This window comes from Oncorhynchus clarkii, chromosome 7 (assembly GCF_045791955.1).
Source record: "Oncorhynchus clarkii lewisi isolate Uvic-CL-2024 chromosome 7, UVic_Ocla_1.0, whole genome shotgun sequence".
NCBI lineage: Eukaryota > Metazoa > Chordata > Actinopteri > Salmoniformes > Salmonidae > Oncorhynchus > Oncorhynchus clarkii.
Genome location: NC_092153.1, coordinates 66,345,016 through 66,369,969, shown reverse-complemented (window position 1 = coordinate 66,369,969; position 24,954 = coordinate 66,345,016). Strand labels below are relative to the sequence as shown.

At 42.3% G+C, this 24,954-nt stretch overlaps 1 protein-coding gene across 2 annotated transcripts in view; it reads left to right on the top strand.

Moving 5' to 3' along the window:
- Positions 1 to 17,270, top strand: part of LOC139413709 (calcium-dependent secretion activator 1-like) — a 143,907-nt gene extending 126,637 nt beyond the window's left edge. For both annotated transcript variants that reach the window (XM_071161393.1, XM_071161391.1), the window contains 11 exons: positions 1,123 to 1,279; positions 1,697 to 1,838; positions 2,776 to 2,940; positions 4,545 to 4,700; positions 8,185 to 8,332; positions 8,444 to 8,518; positions 8,757 to 8,840; positions 8,984 to 9,016; positions 10,906 to 11,013; positions 15,406 to 15,510; positions 15,949 to 17,270. In XM_071161393.1, coding sequence (XP_071017494.1) covers positions 1,123 to 1,279; positions 1,697 to 1,838; positions 2,776 to 2,940; positions 4,545 to 4,700; positions 8,185 to 8,332; positions 8,444 to 8,518; positions 8,757 to 8,840; positions 8,984 to 9,016; positions 10,906 to 11,013; positions 15,406 to 15,510; positions 15,949 to 16,125 — 1,350 coding nt within the window. In that variant the 3' untranslated portion in view covers positions 16,126 to 17,270. The remainder of the gene's footprint in view (positions 1 to 1,122; positions 1,280 to 1,696; positions 1,839 to 2,775; positions 2,941 to 4,544; positions 4,701 to 8,184; positions 8,333 to 8,443; positions 8,519 to 8,756; positions 8,841 to 8,983; positions 9,017 to 10,905; positions 11,014 to 15,405; positions 15,511 to 15,948) is intronic.
- Positions 17,271 to 24,954: the final 7,684 nt, after the last annotated feature.

Genomic DNA, 24,954 nt, shown 5'->3' with positions numbered 1-24,954 from the left:
CCCCTATGGCAGATGTTTTTCAGGGGATATTGATTCGATATAGAATAAAAGCATGCAACATAACTGGAAGGATTAAGCTTTTCACAGTTTAATCAGTTTCCCCTCTTGGAATTTGTCAAATGTCAAGTTTTTCCAAAGATGAGCATATAAGCAGAGCCAAGACTGCGAGCACAGGAGCAACATCAACAGAAAGGTAAATGAAAACAGACATGGATAAATACCTCCTTCTGACTTACTAAGTAGCATTGTTCCCCCTAACTAGTCATCCTGAAAATCACTGGGGAGACCCATATCAAGTACCTTGGTCTGTTCACAAATTGTCCCTCTGAAGACCCTGTAGTTAGTAGAGAAGCTATGTGCTGCAGTCTTCGGTCAGTGTGCCTACTTCCTATTATATGGCAGAGTGCAGTGCATGGACATGACCTGTGTCACATTCACATCTACAGAGGAGTGTTCTGTTGGTATGGCAATGATGTGAATGGTGGAAACCCGAGCTCCTTCCTGGTCCTGGAGAGCAAAGCATGTAGGGAGTTTTCCACATCAGTCTGCATGAGAAAAGGTACCTAAGGCACCCCCCTCCCCCCGCCAGGCTGTGACCCTCCCTCAATCTAGAGATTAATTATCAATAATCACTGAATACAACATAATTACTCAGCTTTATGATATCATCATGCTATTTTTGGCTTTGTGTATACATGTATTGTAAAGTTCTTCTCACATAGGTGGGAGGCTAGCTAAGGTTTTAAGCAGCCCAGATCCCTTTAGTCTTCACCAGCAAGAGCTATGGATTGGTTTTACTCATTATTGGAGAACACATGGGTTTGCAAGGCTACAGACATCCATTACTATAATTAACCACATAAAGTCACTACATTTAACAGCCAACAATCCAAGTACACTGTGCCTACTTACCTACACATAATATCAGTCCACAGTGCTTTGCTGGTGTGGGGTTTGTTAGAGCTCTGATTAGCTCCAGTACGTGTGTGATCCTTCCCAGTCTGCTCTGCCCTCTCGCTGTCCAGCCTGCTCTACCCCATATCCTCACACCGGGGCTTGTGTTCAACATTCACCCCCTCCCTGGTTCTGTCTCTGTCCTGTCCGTGGTGTGTGTGTGTCTAGGCCTTTGCCTGGTGGTCTGACCTGATGACAGAGCACGCTGAGACCTTCCTGGCCATGTACGCTGTGGACATGGACGCTGCCCTGGAGATCCAGTCTCCTGAGAGCTGGGACAGCTTCCCTCTCTTCCAGCTGCTTAACGACTTCCTCCGCACGGACTGTACGTTTCCTGTTTCTCTTCCTATATACACCAATGGCCTTCTCCAATAAACATTAAGGAACAAGTTAGATTCTTGTCATATCTTGGAATGTGAAAGAGGTTAACCACCCACTCAAAAGTCCAGTTTTCACCCATCTTAAACAGCTAAAGGTGGCTGTGGCATTTCTCCAGGAATAGCACCTTAGAAACAGTGATTCAGAACAGATTATTTTCAAAAACATGTACTGTTCTGTGCTATACTAACACTCCTTAGTCCTGCCCCTTTGTGACATTTATGTTATAATATCAATACTGTATTCTCTCTCTCTGTCTTCTGCCTAAATCACTGCTCTTCTATGATGTTTATTAACAATATAACTATTAAACAATGTTTATTGCTATAATCTCTTTATTCTCTCTCTCTTCTTCTGCTTCTAGTTCACCTGTGCAACGGGAAATTCCACAAACACCTGCAGGACCTTTATTCTCCCCTGGTGGTTAGATATGTAGACCTGATGGAGTCCTCCATCGCTCAGTCTATCACCAGGGGGTGTGAGGGAGAGTCCTGGGTGCCTGTAAAGTAAGGGACCATCCACCCTCTCACTAACTGTCTGCTATTTTAGGATGGCTAGAGAGGCCAGGAGAGAGACACTCTTACAAGACTACTATACCTCATGTTGTTCACTCCTTAATGAAATTTGACTGCCTCACCACACTCCTCAGTCAGAGTTTCTTTTCTGATGAGAAAAACATATCCCGATAGGCTTTAATACAACTTTTATTAGGATACAAAGGCCTTGGAGATTAGAGATTCCAACTTCAGAAACAAATTAAACCTGAATATGATGGTACGACGATAAGGTATTATTAAAACTATTAGTTTTATTGTCAGAAGCTCTAAGCTTTAGAGTATATTGTTCTGTTTAATGGAAGTCAATCTCCAATATTTCCATCCTTTTTGTTTCATGGTCTAACGTTCATAGTGTGTGCTTTGAAATGTCGCTAGGGACAGAAGCTCTCCGGTGTAGTTTTTGTTTCTAATTTGCTCTTTTTCACTTTGTAAGTAATTCTTATTGATTTGTCATTCCATTTACATTTAGCTTTGCTTTCTTCATAAAGGAAGCTCTTTACAAAGCTCTAAACCTCAAAAGAAAATGCATATTTCTAGACTATAGGTCTTGTGTTTATATAACTTTGCTGTTTTGTCTTACCGCTGCTTTTATACTCTATGTGTCTCTGTGTCTCTGAAATCCACCGCTTATTCTGAATGTAGTAGGTCCTCTTTTTCTATGTGCTTCAGAAAACATCTGCTTCTCTAACTGTTGCTCTTGTTTATGTGTGGTATTTACATACCATGTATCATGTCAGAAGATGATCGGTTTCTTTGTGACTTTTCCTCTTGTGTTCTGGATTTGATTACTTTTACTGTACAGTGTCACATGGCTTTGATCTGCAGCAGTGTCTACATTACCACTGTTCTGGATTTATTTTGTTCTTTTTGTCTGTCTCTTCTGCAGGAGCTTAACAAGTAATCTGCCCAATGTGAATCTCCAAATACCAAATGTCAACCTCCAAATTCCCAAAGTACCAAATCTGCCGCCAGTAGCAGGACTATCAGTTAACCTTCCAACAATGCCTAGTTTTTCCACCCCGTCATGGATGGCTGCTATCTATGTCCCTGAGTGTGTATTCAACTAGTTCACCTTAGATTTATGTGCATAAGCAACATATTGCCTTGGTATGAAGATGTCCCCTAGGTCCCCATGTCACAGGTCATTGACAATTAAAATATTGATTTACATTTTGAAATATCTCTGCCAGCGACCTGCTTAGACATTATGTAAGGGAAAATAGCTTATTTCTCAACTCCATAGGCTAGAGCATGGCACGCACATTCCAGATATGACTACTTTACGTTCCTCAAATCAAATCTGGGGTAAACATTAAAGCAGACCGGTCTTTACCGATCCTATCATGTTCATGCCAAGAGCACTGCAAAGGGGTTAAATACAGTAGTTTAGGCTTGTTTAGAGTTTAGACTTGTTTGTTCTTGAAATGAATGGCTATCTGATGCCTTCTCATTTCCCCTCAACATGCATGCAGTTGAGCTGCGAGGTACAGAGATACAGATTCAAACCATCTCTCACTGGAAGTGTTGGGGTTTGTTGCACTGAACTCTATTGCAGCAGTGGACATAATTCATCTGGAATTTTCTGTCCAATGTGTATCTTTCCTCCTCTCTCTAACAGTTTTCATAATTGCACTAGCTGTAGAGAAGAAAGTAGTTTGTCCATAGTGCTCGTGAACAGTTGACTATACCACTGATTGCTAATAGAAAACACAGTTGCATCAGCACTATGTATGAATATTACTGGTCCTGGCTCACATGACTGTCTATGGCCAGTGGGATAGGGTGGGTGGGGCTGGTGGTTAGCGGGTGTTTTCATTCTAGTGTTTCTATTTCTATGGTTGGGATGTGGAGCGGTGGGTAGAGAGTCCACCTGGTTGTAACTGGGTGGGTGAACTGTTAGCTGAATGCTCTGAAGCAACCACCGCTTCAGTGCAGCTGGCATCCAATATAGTAGAGATCTGCCCCCTCTCCTGTCCTCTTTTCCTCTCCTCCTCCTACTGCTTTTCCTGCATCCCCTATCTCAGTCAGCTCTACCCAGGATGTCAGCAACTTCAGACAGGACTGCATGGTGTGTTTAATAGCTAATACACTGTAGTATACCCGCCCAGTACCACCAGCCTGAGGACATGGGGGGTGAGAGAGGGGGCTGCTCTTCAAGAGTTTTATTTTCTGTGATTGATCGTATATACCCAAAACAAACTAAGTTCAATAGAGATCAATTAAACCTACTTTTGAACACAAAATTATAGCCATGTTTCAAGGCACGCCTTCCCTTACCTCTCTACTCCCTCGCTCCCTCGCCTGTGAGATATCTGCAGTGACAATCCTGCATGATTCCACTTCACACCTAAAGGGTTAATAATAACCATGTGCTAGCGCATGGTTATTTCAATGTTGGAGTCAACCCTGACCTTTTATTTCCCCCACACACTGACTGTCTGTCTAAAGAGAAGATCTGATATTTATAAGTTGAGTTAATATGAAGGACATTACTCTGGAACAGTCGGTCGGTGTGTGGTTAGAATAAAGGACTTTTGACCCCAGCAGTTGAGGTGTGGAGGACCAGCATCCTCCTTTACACCCACCTGACCCCTCTGTCTTCTGTGACCTTTGCCCTCTGACCTGTTTGTGTTTTGGTGTGCCGTTGGTGTGCAGCAATGGCTCTGGGACATCGGAGGACTTGTTTTGGAAGCTGGAGGCGCTGCAGACCTTCATCAGGGACCTGCACTGGCCCGAGGAGGAGTTTGCCAAACACCTGGAGAACCGCATGAAGCTCATGTCCAGCGACATGATCGAGAACTGCGTCAAACGGTGTGTGTGTGTGTGTGTGTTGTGTGTATGTTTCTGTGCTGGATTCGATGTAATGGTGTTGTCAGTGTATGTGGGGGTCGGTGCATGTGTGTGTCAAATCAAATCAAATCACATTTTATTGGTCACATACACATGGTTAGCAGATGTTAATGTGAGTGTAGCGAAATGCTTGTGCTTCTAGTTCCGACCATGTAGTAATATCTAACAAGTAATCAAACAATTTCACAACAACTACCTTATACACACAAGAGTAAAGGAATGAATGAGAATATGTACATATAAATACATGGGTGAGCGATGGCCATAGGCAAGATGCAGTAGATGGTATAGAATAAAGTATATACATATGAGATGAGCAATGTAGGGTATGTAAACATTATATAAAGTGGCATTGTTTAAAGTAACTAGTGATGCATTTATTACATCCAATTATTAATTGTTATAGTGGCTAGAGATGAGAGTCAGTATGTTGGCAGCAGCCACTCAATGTTAGTGATGGCTGTTTAACAGTCTGATGGCCTTTTTCACTCTCTCGGTCCCAGCTTTGATGCACCTGTACTGACCTCGCCTTCTGGATGATAGCGGGATGAACAGGCAGTGTCCTTGTGGTTGTTGACCTTGATGATCTTTTTGGCCTTCCTGTGACATCGGGTGTTGTAGGTGTCCAGGAGGGCAGGTAGTTTGCCCCCGGTGATGCGTTGTGCAGACCTCACTACGCTCTGGAGAGCCTTACGATTGTGGGCAGAGCAGTTGCCGTACCAGGCGGTGATACAGCCCGACGGGATGCTCTCGATTGTGCAGTTGTAAAAGTTTGTGAGTGTTTTTGGTGACAAGCCAAATTTCTTCAGCCTCCTGAGGTTGAAGAGGCGCTGTTGCGCCTTCTTCACCACTCTGTCTGTGTGGGTGGACCATTTCAGTTTGTCCGCGATGTGTACGCCGAGGAACTTAAAACTTCCCACCTTCTCCACTACTGTCCCGTTGGTGTTGATGGGGGGGTGCTACCTTTACTGTTACCTGAAGTCCTCGATCATCTCTTGTTTTGTTGACGTTGAGTGTGGGGTTATTTTCCTGAAACCACACTCCGAGTGCCCTCACCTCTTCCCTGTAGGCCGCCTCGTCGTTGTTGGTAATCAAGCCTACCACTGTAGTGTCGTCTGCAAACTTGATGATTGAGTTGGAGGCGTGCATGGCCACGCAGTCATGGGTGAACAGGGAGTACAGGAGAGGTCTGAGAACGCACCCTTGTGGGGCCCCAGTGTTGAGGATCAGCGGGGTGAAGATGTTGTTTCCTACCCTCTCTAACCTGGGGGCGGCCCGTCAGAAAGTCCAGGTCCCAGTTGCACAGGACGGGGTCGGGACCCAGGGTCTCGAGCTTGATGACGAGTTTGGAGGGTACTATGGTGTTAAATGCTGAGCTGTAGTTGATGAAAAGCTTTCTTACATAAGTATTCCTCTTGTCCAGATGGGATAGGGCACTGTGCAGTGTGATTGCGATTGCGTCGTCTATGGACCTATTGGGGCGGTAAGAAAATTGGAGAGGGTTTTTTGTGCCAGGTAGGGTGGAGGTGATATGATCCTTGACGAGTCTCTCAAAGCACTTCATGATGACGGAAGTGAGTGCTACGGGGCGATAGTCGTTTAGCTCAGTTACCTTAGCTTTCTTGGGAACAGGAACAATCTTGGCCCTCTTGAAGCATGTGGGAACAGCAGACTGGGATTGGAATTGATTGAATATGTCCGTAAACACACCAGCCAGCTGGTCTGCGCATGCTCTGAGGACACAGCTAAGGATGCCGTCTGGGCCGGCAGCCTTGCGAGGGTTAACACGTTTAAATGTTTTACTCACGTTGGCTGCGGTGAAGGAGAGCCCGCAGGTTTGAGTAGTGGTTTGTGTCAGTGGCACTGTATTGTCCTCAAAGCAGGCAAAGAAGTTGTTTAGTTTGTCTGGGAGCAAGACATCGGGGTCCGCGACGGGGCGGGTTTTCTTTATGTAGTCCGTGATTGACTGTAGACCCTGCCACATACCTCTTGTGTCTGAGCCATGGAATTGCGAGTCTACTTTGTCTCTATACTGACTCTTAGCTTGTTTGATTGCCTTGAGGAGGGAATAGCTACACTGTTTGTATTCGGTCACGTTTCCGTTCGCCTTGCCCTGATTAAAAGCAATGGTTCGCGCTTTCAGTTTTGTGCGAATGCTGCCATCAATCCACGGTTGGGGAAGGTTTTAATTGTCTCCGTGGGTACAACATCACCGATGCACTTGCTAATAAACTCGCTCACCGAATCAGCGTATACATCAATGTTGTTGTCCGACGCTATCCGGAACATATCCCAGTCCATGTGATTGAAGCAAACTTGAAGCGTGGAATCAGATTGGTTGGACCAGCATTGAATACACCTGAGCATGGGCATTTCCTGTTTTAGTTTCTGTCTATATGCTGAGCGCAACAAAATGGAGTGGTGGTCAGATTTGCCAAAAGGAGGGCGAGGGAGGGCTTTGTTTGTGTCGCGGAAGTTAGAGTAACAATGATCCAGAATTTTGCCAGCCCGGGTCTTTAGGGATTAGGGAGCCTTGTTTTCAGATTAGCCTTGTTAAAATCCCCAGTTACAATAAATGCAGCCTCAGGATATGTGGTTTCCAGTTTACAAAGAGTCATAAGAAGTTCTTTCAGGGCCGTCGAGGTGTCTGCTTTGGGAGGGGGGGTGGGTATACACGACTGTGATTATAATCAAAGAGAATTCTCTTGGTAGATAATGCAGACGGCAATTGATTGTAAGGAATTCTAGGTCAGGTGAACAAAAGGACTTGAGTTCCTGTATGTTGTTATGATCACACCCCAACTCGTTAATCATAAGGCATACACCCCCGCCCTTCTTCTTACCAGAGAGATGTTTGTTTCTGTCGGCGCGATGAGTGAAGAAACCAGGTGGCTGTACCGACTCTGATAACGTGAGCCATGTTTCTGTGAAACAGAGAATGTTACAATCTCTGATGTCTCTCTGGAAGGCAGCATTTGCTCGGATTTCATCTACCTTGTTGTCAAGAGACTGGACATTGGCGAGTAGTTTACTCGGGAGCGGTGGGCGATGTGCCCGTCTACGGAGCCTGACCAGAAGACCGCTCCGTTTGCCCCTTGCCCCTTTGCCCCTTGCCTCGTTGTTTTGGGTCGCCTGCTGGGATCCATTGTCCTGGGTGGTGGATCCGCTTCAGGAAAGTCTTATTCCTGGTCGTAATGTTGGTAAGTTGACGTTGCTCTTATATCCAATAGTTCACCCCGGCTGTATGTAATAAGAATGAAGATTTCCTGGGGTAACAGTGTAAGAAATAACTGCATAGTTTCCTAAGAAAGCGAAGCGAGGCGGTGTTGTGTCGTGTCGGTGTTGGTGTGTGTGTGTGTCTCTCGATCATGTGGCTGGACATGAGCCTCTGCCTCAAACAAAATATGATACATTACATAGAGATGTTCACTGATGTGTATTGCAGCACTAAGATGGCATTTGAGTCCAAGCTGGCAAAGAGCAGCAGGGGAACAGACTTCCGCATCTCGGCAGCAATATGCACCATGTTCAATGTGATGGTGGATGCAAAGGACCAGTCCGCCAAGCTGTGTGCCATGGAGATGGGCCAGGAGGTAAGAATGTGGTGCAAAGGTTGTGGGTTCAATTCCCACAAGGGATCACATACACCTACTAGAAAATGTACCACCAAAATAGATGAACTGTGTGTTATTTTGGTATTTCAGAAACAGTACCACGCCCAAATAGATGAACTGATTGAGGAGAGTGTGAAAGACATGATCCAACTCATGGTGGCTAAGGTATACCTCACTCTTCTTCTTTCTTATAGAAGTTGTCCTTCCTAACAATACGTGACTCATATTGTGGTTGGCCTCAGCTTGCTTTGTGGTACTAGAAAATAAGAATTGTGATTTGTGGTCTGGGATAAATCTATTTGTTAGCTGTTTGTAACCATTTCACTGTTGTATTTGGCGCATGTGACAAATACAATTTGATTCGATTTTTTATTTGTTGTTTGTGTGTCTCACTTCTTCTCAGTTTGTGGTTATTCTGGAGGCCCTGTTGGCGAAGATCTCCCGATACGATGAAGGCACTCTCTTCTCATCTTTTATGTCATTCACGGTAAGACTATGCTTCTCTACTGTCTCTCATCCAATATCGTGGTAGATGGAACTGTTTTTCTGGCAATTATTTTAGTTATATTGGTGACTGTGCAAATGATGCAATTCTCATCTTTTCTTGTCACATTCTGTCTGTAATTTCAGGTGAAAGCTGCGTCTAAGTATGTGGATGTCCCTGTAAGTGTGCTGCAGTCCAAGTTGATATCTGTAAAACGTCAAACCAGTAGAGATATGTGATCTGAAAGGAAGTACATATAATTCAGTACATTCTTATGTGTTTGGGGTGATTTTACTGTGCTGTGCAGAGAAGATACATTTTTCTCCCATAACCACTTCCCCTCCCAACTCTGCCTCTATTTATTCTCTTTAATACTTTTTACTGTGTGAGTAGGTACAGTTGAAGTCAGAAGTTTGCATACACTTAGGTTGGAGTCATGAAAACTCATTTTTCAACCACTCCACAAATGTCTTGTTAATAAACTATAGTTTTGGCAAGTCGGTTAGGACATCTACTTTGTGCATGACACAAGTCATTTTTTCCAACAATTGTTTACAGACAGATTATTTCACTGTATCACAATTCCAGTGAGTCAGAAGTTTAAATATACTAAGTAGACTGTGCCTTTAAACAGCTTGGAAAATTCCAGAAAATTATGTCATGGCTTTAGAAGCTTCTGATAGGCTAATTGGCATCATTTGTACCTGTGGATGTGTTTCAAGGCCTACCTTCAAACTCAGTGCATCTTTTCTTGACATCATACGAAAATCAAAAGAAATCAGCCAAGAACTCATAAAGACCTCCACAAGTCTGGTTCATCCTTGAAAGCAATTTCCAAATGCCTGAAGGTACGACGTTCATCTGAACAAACAATAGTACGCAAGTATAATCACCATGGGACCACGCAGCCGCCATACTTCTCAGGAAGGAGACGCGTTCTGTCTCCTGGAGATGAACGTACTTTGGCGCGAAAAGTGCAAATCAATCCCAGAACAACAGCAAAAGACCTTGTGAAGATGCTGGAGGAAATCGGTACAAAAGTATCTATATCCACAGTAAAACGAGTCCTATATCAACATAACCTGAAAGGCCGCTCTGCAAGGAAGAAGCCACTGCTCCAAAACTGCCATAAAAAAGCCAGACTACGGTTTGCAACTGCACATGGGGACAACGATCTTACTTTTTGGAGAAATGTCCTCTGGTCTGATGAAACAAAAATAGAACTGTTTGGCCATAATGACCATCGTTATGTTTGGAGGAAAAAGGGGGAGGCTTGCAAGCCGAAGAACACCATTCCAACCGTGAAGCACGGGGATGGCAGCATCATGTTGTGGGGGTGCTTTGCTGCAGGAGGGACTGGTGCACTTCACAAAATAGATGGCATTATCTCAAGACATCAGTCAGGAATTTAAAGCTTGGTCGCAAATGGGTCTTCCAAATGGACAATGACCCCAGGAATATTTCCAAAGTTGTGGCAAAATGGTTTAAGGACAACAAAGGCAAGGTATTGGAGTGGCCATCACAAAGCCCTGACCTCAATCCTATAGAAAATATATGGGCAGAACTGAAAAAGCATTTGAGCAAGGAGGCCTACAAACCTGACACAGTTACACCAGCTCTGTCAGGAGGAATGGGCCAAAATTCACCCAACTTATTGTGGGAAGCTTGTGGAAGGCTACCCAAAACATTTGACTCAAGTTAAACAATTTAAAGGCAATGCTACCAATACTAATTGAGTGAATGTAAACTTCTGACCCACTGGGAATGTGATGAAAGAAATAAAATCTGAAATAAATCATTCTCTCTACTATTAATCTGACATCTCGCATTCTTAAAATAAGGTAGTGATCCTAATTGACCTAAAACAGGGAATTTTTACTAGGATTAAATGTCAGGAATTGTGAAAAATTGAGTTTAAATGTATTTGGCTAAGGTGTATGTTATCTTCCGACATTACATCATTATTTAATTTCAGAGTTTTCAATATTTTATTTATTTTCCATATTCTTTAGTATATTTTAAATACATTTTACATATTACAATGTTTCTGTTTCTGGTGTGTTTGCAGAAGCCTGGGATGGACGTTGCCGACGGTTACGTGACCTGTGTCCGCCACTCTCAGGACATCCTGCGAGATAAGGTCAATGAGGAGGTGTATATAGAAAGGTTATTTGATGTAAGTAAGATGCCTCCTCCTGACCAATAGGAAGGGGGGTTTCCAAAATGTGGCAAAACAATTGTGACAGAGAAGGGATATGATCTGTCACATTTTGAGACCATGGGCTGTGTGTATACCTATCACAGCCTGGTACAGAAGAGGGCCATGTTTTATTATCCTCCTCTAGTGGCTTTTCTCTTCTATCTTTTCTTCCTCCTCTGCTGCTGCCCACTGTATTCTGGTATGCATTGCCACAGTGCTTTTGGACCTTTGGGAATTGGTTGGATCCCTTTTGTTTACAAGCAAAGAATCCAAACAAGCACCATCAGGCAGGATTATCAAAAGCAGTGCTCTCGGGTAAAGAAAGATATATGGGATTATGCACAGATCATCTAATTCACTCCAACACTAGGATACATAATAACTAACATTCATTTTATATGTAAATCATCTTGAATATTATATAGTACTTTACAATTCAGATGTCGGATCTTCATTTGTGGATTAAAATTGATGGACATTTTTGTAGGGGTTGAAACATATTTCGTAAGGAAATATCAAGCCTGAAATTTCAATGTGGAAAATACAAACTTCAGAAGCCTTTTTAAACCTCAAACACTCAAAGATTTAAATGCCATGCATTGCAGGAACGTTCTCCTGCAACAAGGTGATCAAATGAAGATCCTACATCTGTACACGTTCACGTTTGAATCGGTCTGGCAAAAGCCTGTGTTATGAGAGCACTGTTTTACAAGCACGTAATCCTTATGTGGTGCATTTGAAATAATGTGTCCACCATTTCCGTGAGGTGTACTACAGTAATGTGTGTCTGCTTCATACCCCTGAAATGTATAAACTGTACAGTATTGTGGTGCACAGATGTGTGTGTGTGTTGGTTTTGTGTGTCTGAGAGGTGTGCGGTACAGTGATTCAGTATGTGTATTAGCTGTGTATTAGTGTGTTATTCTGTACCAGCGCTGTCACTGTGTGTTGGCTTTGTGTGTTTGAGAGGTGTGCTGTTTTGTGCTTGAGAGGTGTGTTGTACTACTGTGAAGTATGGTTGTTTTCATCTTTGAAGTCAACACTGGCTGTCCCTGTCTGTCTCCTTGTATTTCTACACTGCTAAAAAGTACCTCATCCCTACTGTTTCTGATGTGTGGCTGTTAGTATAGCTGCTTCTGACCTGGCCCTACCATGTTTGACTGTTTACGTCTTTTGAGCTGTGGATGTTTTGGTTGCAACAGTGTTTAACTTTGTTTTTCCGTTAGTGTCTGATGATTAGATTTGATGGTTTTATAAACATTATTTTCCCTCCTAATGCTATTATATTCCATCCATCTCTTTGCATGTATTGGCAACACTCCCCAATGCTGCATCTGTCTCTCTCTCTTTCTATCTTTCACTTATTCATTTCAACAACTTTACTTTTTTTTCTCTCTCTCTCAATTCTTTCTTTCTTTATTAACCCCATAACTCCTACCGCCTTATCTCTCTTCAGAAAGTGGCACTTATCTCTAATGTTGCATTGTTTTAGCACATTATGTTGAATGGCATGAATTCAAGTCAAATAATCTTCCTGTGTACATCTTCTAGCATGACCCTTCTCCTCTTAGAGTTATGCCTCAGTCCTACTACTATACTACCATACTAACATACTATCATACCCTTATACTACTATACTACCATACTAACATACTACTACTATATACTACCATACTACCATTCCACTATACTCCCATACTAATATACTACCATACTACTACACTACCATACTACTACAGTGCCTTCGGAAAGTATTCAGACCTCTTGACTTCCCACATTCTGTTACATTACAGCCTTACTCTAAAAATGGATGAAATTGTTTGTTTCCCTCATCAATCTACACTCAATACCCCATAACGGCAAAGCAAAACCAGATTTTTCATATTTTTTTGCTAATTTATTAAAAATAAAAAATAAAAATCTCATTTCCATACACTACCGTTCAAAAGTGACTTAGAAATGTCCTTGTTTTTGAAAGAAAAACCTATTTTTTGTCCATTAAAAAAACATCAAATTGAGCAGAAATACAGTGCAGACATTGTTAATGTTGTAAATGACTATTGCAGCTGGAAACGGCAGATTTGTTTTATGGAATATCTACATAGGCATACAGAGTTCCATTATCAGCAACCATCACTCCTGTGTTCCAATGGCACGTTGTGTTAGCTAATCCAAGTTTATCATTTTAAACGGCTAATTGATCATTAGAAAACCCCTTTGCAATTATGTTAGCACAGCTGAAAACTGTTGTTCTGATTAAAGAAGCACTAAAACTTGCCTTCTTTAGACTAGTTGAGTATTTGGAGCATCAGCATTTGCGGTTTGCAGGCTCAAAATGGCCAGACACAAAACACTTTCTTCTGAAACTCGTCAGTCTATTCTTGTTCTGAGAAATGAAGGCTATTCCATGCGAGAAATTGCCAAGAAACTGAAGATCTTGTGCAACGCTGTGTACTACTCCCTTCACAGAACAGCGCAAACTGGACACGTACATTAGAGTGTCTAGTTTGAGAAACAGACTCCTCACAAGTTCTCAACTGGTAGCTTCATTAAATAGTACCCGCAAAACACCAGTCTCAAAGTCAACAGTGAAGAGGCAACTCCGGGATGCTGGCCTTCTCGGCAAACATTTATAAAAACCTGTTTTCACTTTGTCATTATGGGGTATTATGTGTAGATTTCGGAGGATTTTTATTTATTTAATAAATTTTAGAATAAGGCTGTAACGTAACCAAATGTGGAAAAAGTCAAGGGGTCTGAATACTTTCCAAAGGCACTGTATTTGAATATACTGCCATACCACTATACAACACATACAGCCAACCAATCTCTGCACGCACGCATCCACCCAGCCACCCACCCACCTACCTTCCAGGTCTGCATGCATTGCACGCACGTAGGCTCAACTCGACCATGTGAAGTGGTCAGGCATCAATCCGCTAATATCTGACCTCTAGCGCCAATCCAAAACCTCCTGACCTACCAGTCATCTCTACAGGACAAACAAACCTGGGTCCAATCAAATTAGAGCTAGGGCAATTAGACCAAAAAAACAAGTCTAATCCTGGCCTTCCAGGCCCTCATTCCAGACCCTCCAGGCCCTCAATCGTGACCCTCCAGGCCCTCATTTCTGAGCCTCCAGGCCCTCCAGGCCTTCATTCCTGACTCTCCAGGCACTCATTCCTGGCCCTCATTCCTGACCAGGCCCTCATCCTGACCCTGCCTACTCACTCCACATTACTCAAAGTTTATATTTTTTTCTGGACGTTCGAGGGAGGTGACTATCTCCTATCTTCCTTGGTTCATCACTCCTCTCTTGTGTGCTTTTCTCTTATAACTTGATCTCTGATACGAATAATCTAGATCAATCTTATCCTACACTCTGAATGCATTAATGAAACGATCTTCTGAAAAGGTATAAGAAAATAGCACAACTGTCTGCTCCTTGCCTGCCTAACGCTTTCCTCATTTTCTCATTATGATTTAATTTTCCGCCAATGATCGAGTTGAAACGACACTGTGGAGTTAAAGTATGTAGAAGGAATGTTCTAAGACGTTGTGATGTTGCAAATAAGTATTGAAGAGTCTTCATAGGGCTTTAGCTCTAGTCTGGAAGTACATTTGAAGTAAAGAATTTACTTATTTAAATTCAGATACAAATTATGTATGGCATATTATGTTCAGTTTATTAAAAACTATATAAGATTCTGTCCCTCAGTGTACTGGAGCCAGAATTTTTGTGCTAGAAAACATCAAGATTTTATAGATTGTCTACTACTAATACTAATGTCTACTACTAGTATACCGTGGCAATTTATTAATCATTTAATTGTTTCCCTTTTTGTAGTCCTGCAGTGATTGGAGAAATGGGAATTATGAAATAATAATGTTTTTTCTGAAACAGTATTTTATGCATGTTCAGTGTGTGCTTCTATTCGCCACTACAGAATTGTGTCTTCTCTGTGTGTGTGTGTGTGTGTGTGTGTGTGTGTGTGTGTGTGTGTGTGTGTGTGTGTGTGTGTGTGTGTGTGTGTGTTTCCTGGAGAATACTGTGAATGTCTGTGTGTGTTAAGTGTCAGAAAGTACTTCCCTATGTGTGTGTGTTTTGCTTGTAAGACGTGTGTATGTGTTCACTAGTAAACATATCAAGTTGCATCTTAATATTCAGAGAGCTCTAGTTTGCTTGTGTGTGTGTGTGTGTGTGTGTGTGTGTGTGTGTGTGTGTGTGTGTGTGTGTGTGTGTGTGTGTGTGTGTGTGTGTGTGTGTGTGTGTGTGTGTGTGTGTGTGTGTGTGTGTGTGTGTTTGCTTTCGTCAATGTGTGTGTGTGTGTGTTTTGCTGGAGAACACTGTGTTTGTGTGTGTTGCAGCAATGGTACACAGCCACCATGAACCTACTGGGGACCTGGCTCACTGAGCGAATGGACCAGCAGCTCCATGTCTACCAGCTCAAGATCCTCATCAGGATTGTCAAGGTAACTCACTGGCAGGGAGGGGTTAATAACCTGCACTGTAACCCAGGTACTGTAACTTTGGATTCTTTTTTATTTAACCTTTATTTACCTAGGCAAGTCAGTTAAGAATTCTTATTTATGATGGCCTACAGACTTACTGGCACCCCAGGGGTTAAATCTCTTTTGAGACTAGTGTCGCCTTACGTGATGGCAAGATGGGAACGTGATTGAAAGGGTAGGTTGACAAATGCAGCTTAGGGATATGGTAGGCGTTATAGTGTGCTGGAGATGGTGATTGGAGAGACCCTGATCTCTTTATAATTACTATCACTGATTTCCATGTAGTCTACCTCTAACCCGGTGAAACACGTTCTTTCTAGAGCCTTTAGTTACTGTCAATATTATCATCCCTCTGTACCGGCTAACCAATTTACTCATAAATCATCCTTTTCCTTGTAGAAAAAGTACCGTGACTTCCGTCTGCAGGGGGTGCTAGACTCCACCCTGAACAGTAAGATGTATGACACGGTGAGGAACAGACTGACCCTGGAGGAGGCCAACGCGTCCATGAAGGAGGGAGGCATGGGGGGAATCTCCATGAAGGACAGTGACGAAGAGGACGAAGACGACGACTAGAGCCCGGCACCACCCAACACCAGAACTGGCACCTCCCTTTACCCCTGTCTGACTCCTGTCTCCACACCCCACCTCCGACCCCCTCCTCTCACAAGTTTTGACTTAGCCTGGTAACCAATGCATGTACCAACTCTGTTACTCACATATCAACTCTAGGACCTGTTTGTCAGCTTGAAATGCCCATGAAGGACCTGTAATAAACAATACAAATAGTAATTTTTGAAAAAATAAACCATGATCAACAGTTTAGCTGTGTCATGCTGAAGATAGCACCGATGATATCTTTGTCTCAATGATTTCTAAATTCATTTCTATGTGTTCCTAAGCAATATGGAGTACCATTTGTTTGACAATGTTGAGTGAGAGTATTAGGTGTGTTCCTGTCCAATGCAAACCTATATGGCGCTTCTTTGTCGTATTCTACATTCATTATAATGGTACATTGTTGTGACGATGAGTGTATGTACCCTTTTATTTGTCTTATCTGTCTTTAAGTGGATGCCAACTGCTTCAAACTGAAAATTAAGTTCAAAGCTGTTTAGGATAAACGTCTTCTCGTCTACTCACTCTACTCTCAACCCCATAGTATGTTCTAGAACTTGCGTTTCCATATCTATGTCAATGCTCTGTGACTTCATAATCTCTCACCCTAACACAAACGAGACATTGTCCAGCAGCCATTTTGAACTAAAATGAGTGGGTATTCTAGAAATGCAATATTCTCATAGCTCCATTTTGATATCTTGTTGGAGATTATATTTTTATTTCTACGTTGTTGAAAAGACCTTGAAACAGGTTCTACTCTATTTTAAATTGAGTTGCACTTTTACAGAGAAAAAAGCGCTAAAAAGAAAACGTTTTTTTATTTACCAAAATTAAAGTTGGTCCGTCTTTTTTGTTTGATTCCGTAGTTGATTAGGATGAGCTGTGTGGCATTTCCTTGGTTCTCACTGTTGTTTTGTATATACAACGCTGTACATTGCATTCTGAGCCATTGCTGCATGCCTGTGGGTCCCCACCCTCTGAACGCTTTCTGTTTTCTGTGTGAAATTAGCTGGTGGATCATTCTTGCTTTTGCCTTATGAAAGCCAACAGTTGTAATATGCAAGAGCTGTGGCCTCTAAATAAAAATGACTGTACAAATACACAGTGGTTTTCCGTTTTGTGTTATTTATATAATGTTTGTCAATTACCTATTTGACCGAGGGAAGGGGAGAGGAGATCTTTTTAAATCTGCACACAGGGACAGAACAATGTTGTCACGGATCCCTCTGGAACTTTCCTTGCACACACCTGGCCCCTATTCCCACTGATTGTATTTGTATGTATGTGCCCTTTGTTTACCATGGTGCTGTCGATTATTGTTACAATGTCCGTTGGTGCGTGTGAGTACTTGTGCTGTGTGTTTTGGTTTTTGTGCCGTTGATTACGGGTCTCGTCCCGTGTGTTAATCATTGTGTGCGTGTGTATTTATTCAAGGTACTCCTCGCTCTTTTGTTTGGGTTTCAACCCTGTGTTTTTGTTACGTGCTTGTTTGGTCTTCGTCCCCGTGCCCTTATCCGGCACGCCGTAATTTGGGGTATAATAAAAAAAAGCCTATTACGCATTCCTGCGCCTGTCTCCCGAGTCATTGTTACCAACGTGACAAATGTCCATAATGGTGAGGTTAGGTATAACTGTAAAACAACTACTGGCAACCAGAGGGTGATAATGTTACCATAGAAAATAGAACTTACCTCATCACTAAGCTAAGGTCCCTCGAGACTGAACAGCTCCCTCTGCAACTGGATCCTGGACTTCCTGACGGGCCGCCCCCAAGGTGCTGAGGGTAGGCAACAACATATCCACCACGCTGACCCTCAACACGGGACACCTCAGGGATGAATGCTTAGTCCCCTCCTGTACTCCCTGTTCACCCACGACTGTGTGAACACGCACGTATCCAACACCATCATTAAGTTTGCTGATGACACAACAGTGGTGGGTCTGATCACCAACGACGATGAGACAATAGGGAGGTTAGAGATCTGGCAGTTTGGTGCCAGGACACAACCTCTCCCTCAACGTGGGCAAGACAGAGGAGCTTATTGTGGACTACAGGAAACGGAGGGCTGAACATGGCCCCATTCACATTGATGGGGCTGTAGCAGAGTGAGTCGGTGTCAAATTAAATCAAATCAAATGTATTTATAAAGCCCTTCTTACATCAGCTGATATCTCAAAGTGCTGTACAGAAACCCAGCCTAAAACCCCAAACAGCAAGCAATGCAGGTGTAGAAGAACGGTGGCTAGGAAAAACTCCCTGGAAAGGCCAGAACCTAGGAAGAAACATAGAACCAAGGATAGTCCACATCACTAAGAACCGATTATGGTACAAACTCTGGGAAGAGGGCGTGACAATGCCTCTTTCTCCTCAGGAGGCTGAAAATCTTTTTTATGGGCCCTCAGATCCTCAACAAGTTATACAGCTGCACCATTGAGAGCATTGTGACTAGCTGCATCACCATTTGGTATGGCAACTGCTTTACATCCAACCGCCATGCGCTACAAAGGGTAGAGTGTACGGCGCAGTACATCACTGGGGCCAAACTCCCAGCCATCCAGGACCTCTAAACCAGGTGGTGTCAGAGGAAAGCCCTTAAAATTGTCAAAGACTCCAGCCACCAAGTTATAGACTGTTCTTTCTGCTATGGTATGGCAAACGGTTCTGGTGCTCTAAGTCTAGGACCAAAAGGCTCCTGAACAGCTTCTATCCCCAAGCTATGACTATTAAATGAAACTTGTTGAGGATAGGGGGCAATATTTTCACTTTGGATGAATTGCATGCCCATAGTGAACTGCATCCTACTCTGTCCTAGATTGCTAATATATGCATATTATTATTAATATTGGATAGAAAACACTCTGAAGTTTCTAAAACTGTTTGAATTATGTCTGTGAGTATAACAGAACTCATAGGGCAGGCAATCTTCCAAACAAGAAGTGAAATTCTGAATGTGGGTCAAATTGGACGTCATCGCCCCTTCCTTTCCAAACAAGATATGGATCTGGTAGCACTTCCTACGCCTTCCACTAGATGTCCTCATTCAGTAGAATGTGGAATGGAGCTTCTGGTGTGAACTTTGACCGATTGGGAGGGGAAATAGTCACGGTCTTGGCAGAATGCAATTTCCCTGTGGCGCATTTCTCTGTGGGTGCCACCGTCGTTCCATTTGGCTGCAGATGAAAACGTATGATCCGGTTGGAACGTTATTGGATATATATGAAAATAACATCCTGACGATTAATTCTCTACTTAGTTTGACCAGTTTATTCGACCTGGAATATATATTTTTGAAGTTTTTGTGCGAGTTGTCCTGGACCAGCGTCAGCTTTTGGGCACGTGGGCTGAAAGTGCTAGCAAATGCAGCCAATTGGACATTATGGAACAAAACAACAATTTATTGTGGAACTAGGACTCCTTGCACTGCATTCCGATTAAAGATCATCAAAGGTAAGGGAATATTTATGATGTAATTTCGTATTTCTGTTGACTCCAACATGGCGGAGAAATACTTTTATGTCTGAGCGCTGTCTCAGATTATTGCATGGTAGGCTTTTTTCGTAACGTTTAAAAAAAATCTGACACAACGATTGCATTAAGAAACAGTGTATCTTTAATTATATGTAGAACATGTATATTTAGTCAAAGTTTATGATGAGTATTTCTGTTATCTGGCGTAGCTTTCTATAATTCCTCCGGATATTTTGGAGGCATTTCTGAACATGGCGTCAATGTAAACCGAGATTTGTGGATATAAAAATGCATATTATCGAACAAAACATACTGTGTAACATGTCATATGACTGTCATCTGATGAAGATTTTCAAAAGGTTAGTGATTAATTTTATCTCTAATCCTGCTTCTTTTTTTTTGGGCTGGAAAAAATGGCTGTGTTTTTCCTTTGATTTGGTGGTGGTCTAACATAAATATATGTTGTGTTTTCGCTGTAAAACATTTTAAAAATCGGACATGATGGGTAGATGAACAAGATGTTTATCTTTCATTTGCTGTATTGGACTTGTTAATGTGTGAAAGTTAAATATTTCTAAAGAATATTTTTGAATTCCCTGCGCCACCTTTTCAGCTGAATGGGGGGGTGGAGTTCGATTCGGGGATCGCCTTGCCATAACAGGTTTTAACCAAATAGCTACCCGGACTATCTGCATTTACCCTTTTTGCACTAACTCTTTTTGACTCTATGCACACATGGTCAGTAGCGGTGTGTGGGTAAAATCACCGGGAAGCCAATCCAGAAAAAAGCCATATTACACCCCATGTGTTGTGATTATTGTGTTATTTGCTCAATAATTCATTCATATGCCTTGACGCCATAATATATAGGCCTAGGGCCGAGACAATAAGAAGACACAGTGGCAGAATAAATTCAACCACACATTTGTTTCATTACAAAACTGGAGAGCAACATCTGTCCGGTGAAGTCCACAAAACATATTGCATGTAACAAACAGTTACATGACCTACAGCATGGTCAAGCAAGGTTATGTTTCCCACATTTTTGGACCACTAAACAACTATTTATTTAGAACCACTGCGAGTTATCGTAAGTTGAAAAGAAAATAGGAGCTGCCTCCACTATTCCAGCAAAATTTCAACTTCAATGTTATCTAATCACCTGTGCTTAGTCTGAAAACTAAAATATACAAAAAAATGATTTACTCCTATCTACGTAAGCTAAACATGATGTGGCTGTGCATGGGACTGATTTATGTGTGTGTGTGTGTGTGTGCGCACAAACATGTTTACTCACACCAATGCCATCCTCCTCTTTCATGTTGTCTAAACAGTCTATGATTCTGTCATACAGTACATGCCTATAGTTTTTGATGTACTAGGCTACCTGACTAAAATACTTGCTTGCTAGCCTAACTTCCTTTCATGGGTAACGATACACCAGGCCAGCTAGTTAACATTAGTATACTACATCTAGCTACATGTTGAAATTCCATCCTCTCGGGCCAGGGGCACAATGTATGACTTTTATGGTTGGATCAGTTATAATCATTGGCTAGTACGGAAAATTAAGTAAAACCACAGGTCCAAATCCCTATCTCCATCCCATGTCTAATTTAGGAAAGGGCTGATTTTAGCTAGCTAGCTAGACACCGGAGGACAACAACACAACGAGATTCAACAATGAAAAAACAAAATTCTGTCAATAATGCCATTTGGCTAGCTTGTGATGTGAATGGCTTGAAGTCAAATCCAAACTGGCTTCCCTTGATACTTTTTTTGGTGCGCCACGACCATTCACAGCTGAGCTCACTCAGTTTAGCCCAACACTGATTGGCTATTATTTTAAAAAATTATCAAGGGAGGCCAAATGCTCACTTGCATTCAATGCTATAGGCGGCAGATAGATATCCTACACATACTGAGTCAGACAGAGTTTTGTTTGGTCGGATGCTTTCTACGGTGAGATACATTCAGTATCCTCTTGCCCATTGAAGGAAATTTATGAAACACAAAGATAAGAAATTAATTATTTTATACGTTTTTTACTTGGAACATTTTTGGTGGATGTCTGGCTTCCCTTGGCATCCAAGAATACACACCACTGTACACACTGGACTCCACCCACATATTCACACATACATACACTGACACTCCAACACACTCACTCACACTTAACACGTACACACAGGCACACATTCGCACAAAAACACACACACACTTCCACACTCATCACATACGCTGCTGTTACTTGCCACGTTCAAAACAACTGGGAAAAAAAATACGAGGTCAAATCATGACGTCAGTGATCTTCAGGTCGGAAAGTTCAGTTAGATGACCTTTCAAATAGATTTTTCCCAGTAGGAGCACATTTTTTTTAGGAGTTTCCAGTTATTTTGAAGGCACTGAAGTCGTAAGTCTGAGATTTCCGAGTTCCAAGTTGTTTTGAACAACTGCCTATCTTTCCTGTTGCCTAGTCACTTTACCACTACCTGTCACGCCCTGATCTGTTTCACCTGTCTTTGTGCTTGTCTCCACCCCCTTTCAAGCTCTGCATCTGTCCTCGTGCTCCTAGACCTTAGTGCTGCTTTTGATACCATCGATCACCACATTCTTTTGGAGAGATTGGAAACCCAAATTGGTCTACACGGACAAGTTATGGCCTGGTTTAGATCTTATCTGTCGGAAAGATATCAGTTTGTCTCTGTGAATGGTTTGTCCTCTGACAAATCAACTGTACATTTCGGTGTTCCTCAAGGTTCCGTTTTAGGACCACTATTGTTTTCACTATATATTTTACCTCTTGGGGATGTCATTCGAAAACATAATGTTAACTTTCACTGCTATGCAGATGACACACAGCTGTACATTTCAATGAAACATGGTGAAGCCCCAAAATTGCCCTCGCTAGAAGCATGTGCTTCAGACATAAGGAAGTGGATGGCTGCAAACTTTCTACTTTTAAACTCGGACAAAACAGAGATGCTTGTTCTAGGTCCCAAGAAACGATCTTCTGTTGAATCTGAAAATTAATCTTGATGGTTGTACAGTCGTCTCAAATAAAACTGTGAAGGACCTCGGCATTACTCTGGACCCTGATCTCTCTTTTGAAGAACATATCAAGACTGTTTCAAGGACAGCTTTTTTCCAGCTACGTAACATTGCAAAACTTTCTGTCCAAAAATGATGCAGAAAAATGAATCCATACTTTTGTCACTTCTAGGTTAGACTACTGCAATGCTCTACTTTCCGGCTACCCGGATAAAGCACTAAATAAACTTCAGTTAGTGCTAAATACAGCTGCTAGAATCCTGACTAGAACCACCATATTACTCCAGTGCTAGCCTCCCTACACTGGCTTCCTGTCAAGGCAAGGGCTGATTTCAAGGTTTTACTGCTAACCTACAAAGCATTACATGGGCTTGCTCCTACCTATCTCTGATTTAGTCCTGCCGTACATACCTACACGTACGCTACGGTCACAAGACGCAGGCCTCCTAATTGTCCCTAAAATTTGTACGCAAACAGCTGGAGGCAGGGCGTTCTCCTATAGAGCTCCATTTTTATTGAATGGTCTGTCTACCCATGTAAGAGATGCAGACTCGGTCTCAGTCTAAGTCTTTACTACAGACTCATCTCTTCAGTGGGTCATATGATTGAGTGTAGTCTGGCCCAGGAGTGTGAAGGTGAACTGAAAGGCTCTGGAGCAACGAACCACCCTTGCTGTCTCTGCCTGGTCGGTTCCCCTCTTTCAACTGGGATTCTCTGCCTCTAACACTATTACAGGGGCTGAGTCACTGGCTTTACTAGGGCTAACACAGAGACGTGTTCTGTCTCCTAGACATGAACGTACTTTGGTGCGAAAAGTGCAAATCAATCCCAGAACAGAAAAGGACCTTGTGAAGATGCTGGAAGAAACAGGTACAAAAGTATCTGTAGACACAGTAAAACGAGTCCTATATCGACACTGCTCCAAAACTGCCATAAAAAAGCCAGACTACGGTTTGCAACTGCACATGGGGACAAAGATCGTACTTTTTGGAGAAATGTCCACTGCTCTGATGAAACAAAAATAGAACTGTTTGGCCATAATGACCATCAATTTGTTTGGAGGAAAAAGGGGGGGGCTTGCAAGCTGAAGAACACCATCCCAACCGTGAAGCACGGGGGTGGCAGCATCATGTTGTGGGTGTGCTTTGCTGCAGGAGGGACTGGTGCACTTCACAAAATAGATGGCATCATGATGAAAGGAAAATTGTGGAAATATATTGAAGCAACATCGCAAAACATCAGTCAGGAAGCAAAAGCTTGGTCGCAAATGTGTCTTCCAAATGGACAATGACCCAAGCTTACTTCCAAAGTTGTGGCAAAATGGCTTAAGGACAACAAAGTCAAGGTATTGGAGTGGCCATCACAAAGCCCTGACCTCAATCCTAATAGAACATTTGTGGGCAGAACTGAAAAAGTGTGTGTGAGCAAGGAGGCCTACAAACCTGACTCAGTTACACCAGCTTTGTCAAGAGGAATGGGCCAAAACTCACCCAACTTATTGTGGGAAGCTTGTGGAAGGCTACCCGAAACATTTGACCCAAGTTAAACAATTTAAAGGCAATGCTACCAAATACTAATTGAGTGTATGTAAACTTCTGACCCACTGGGAATGTGACGAAAGAAATAAAAGCTGAAATAAATAATTCTCTCTACTGTTATTCTGACATCTCACATTAAAATAAAGTGGTGATCCTAACTGACCTAAAACAGGGAATTTTTACTGGGATTGAATGTCAGGAATTGTGAAAAACTGAGTTGAAATGTAGTTGGCTATGGTGTATGTATACTTCCGACTTCAACAGTATTTAAATACAATTAAAATTGTATTTGATAATAGTACAACCTGTAACGGTTTTCTTCCGTTGAAGGAGAGGAGGACCAAAATGCAGCGTGGTTAGTGTTCAACATTTTTAATAAGGACAACAAACGTGAAACACTACAAAATACAAAACAACAAATGTGAAAAAAACAAAACAGTCCTATCTGGTGCTTAGACACAAAGACAGAAGACAACCACCCACAAAACAGGCTACTTAAATATGGTTCCCAATCAGAGACAATGACTAACACCTGCCTCTGATTGAGAACCATAGCAGGCCAAACATAGAAATAGACAAACTAGACATACAACATAGAATGCCCACTCAGCTCACGTCCTGACCAACACTAAAAGAAAGAAAACACAAAAGAACTATGGTCAGAACGTGACACAACCCAATTCCAACCTTGCCTTATACTTTGGTCAATCTGACAAATACACAACA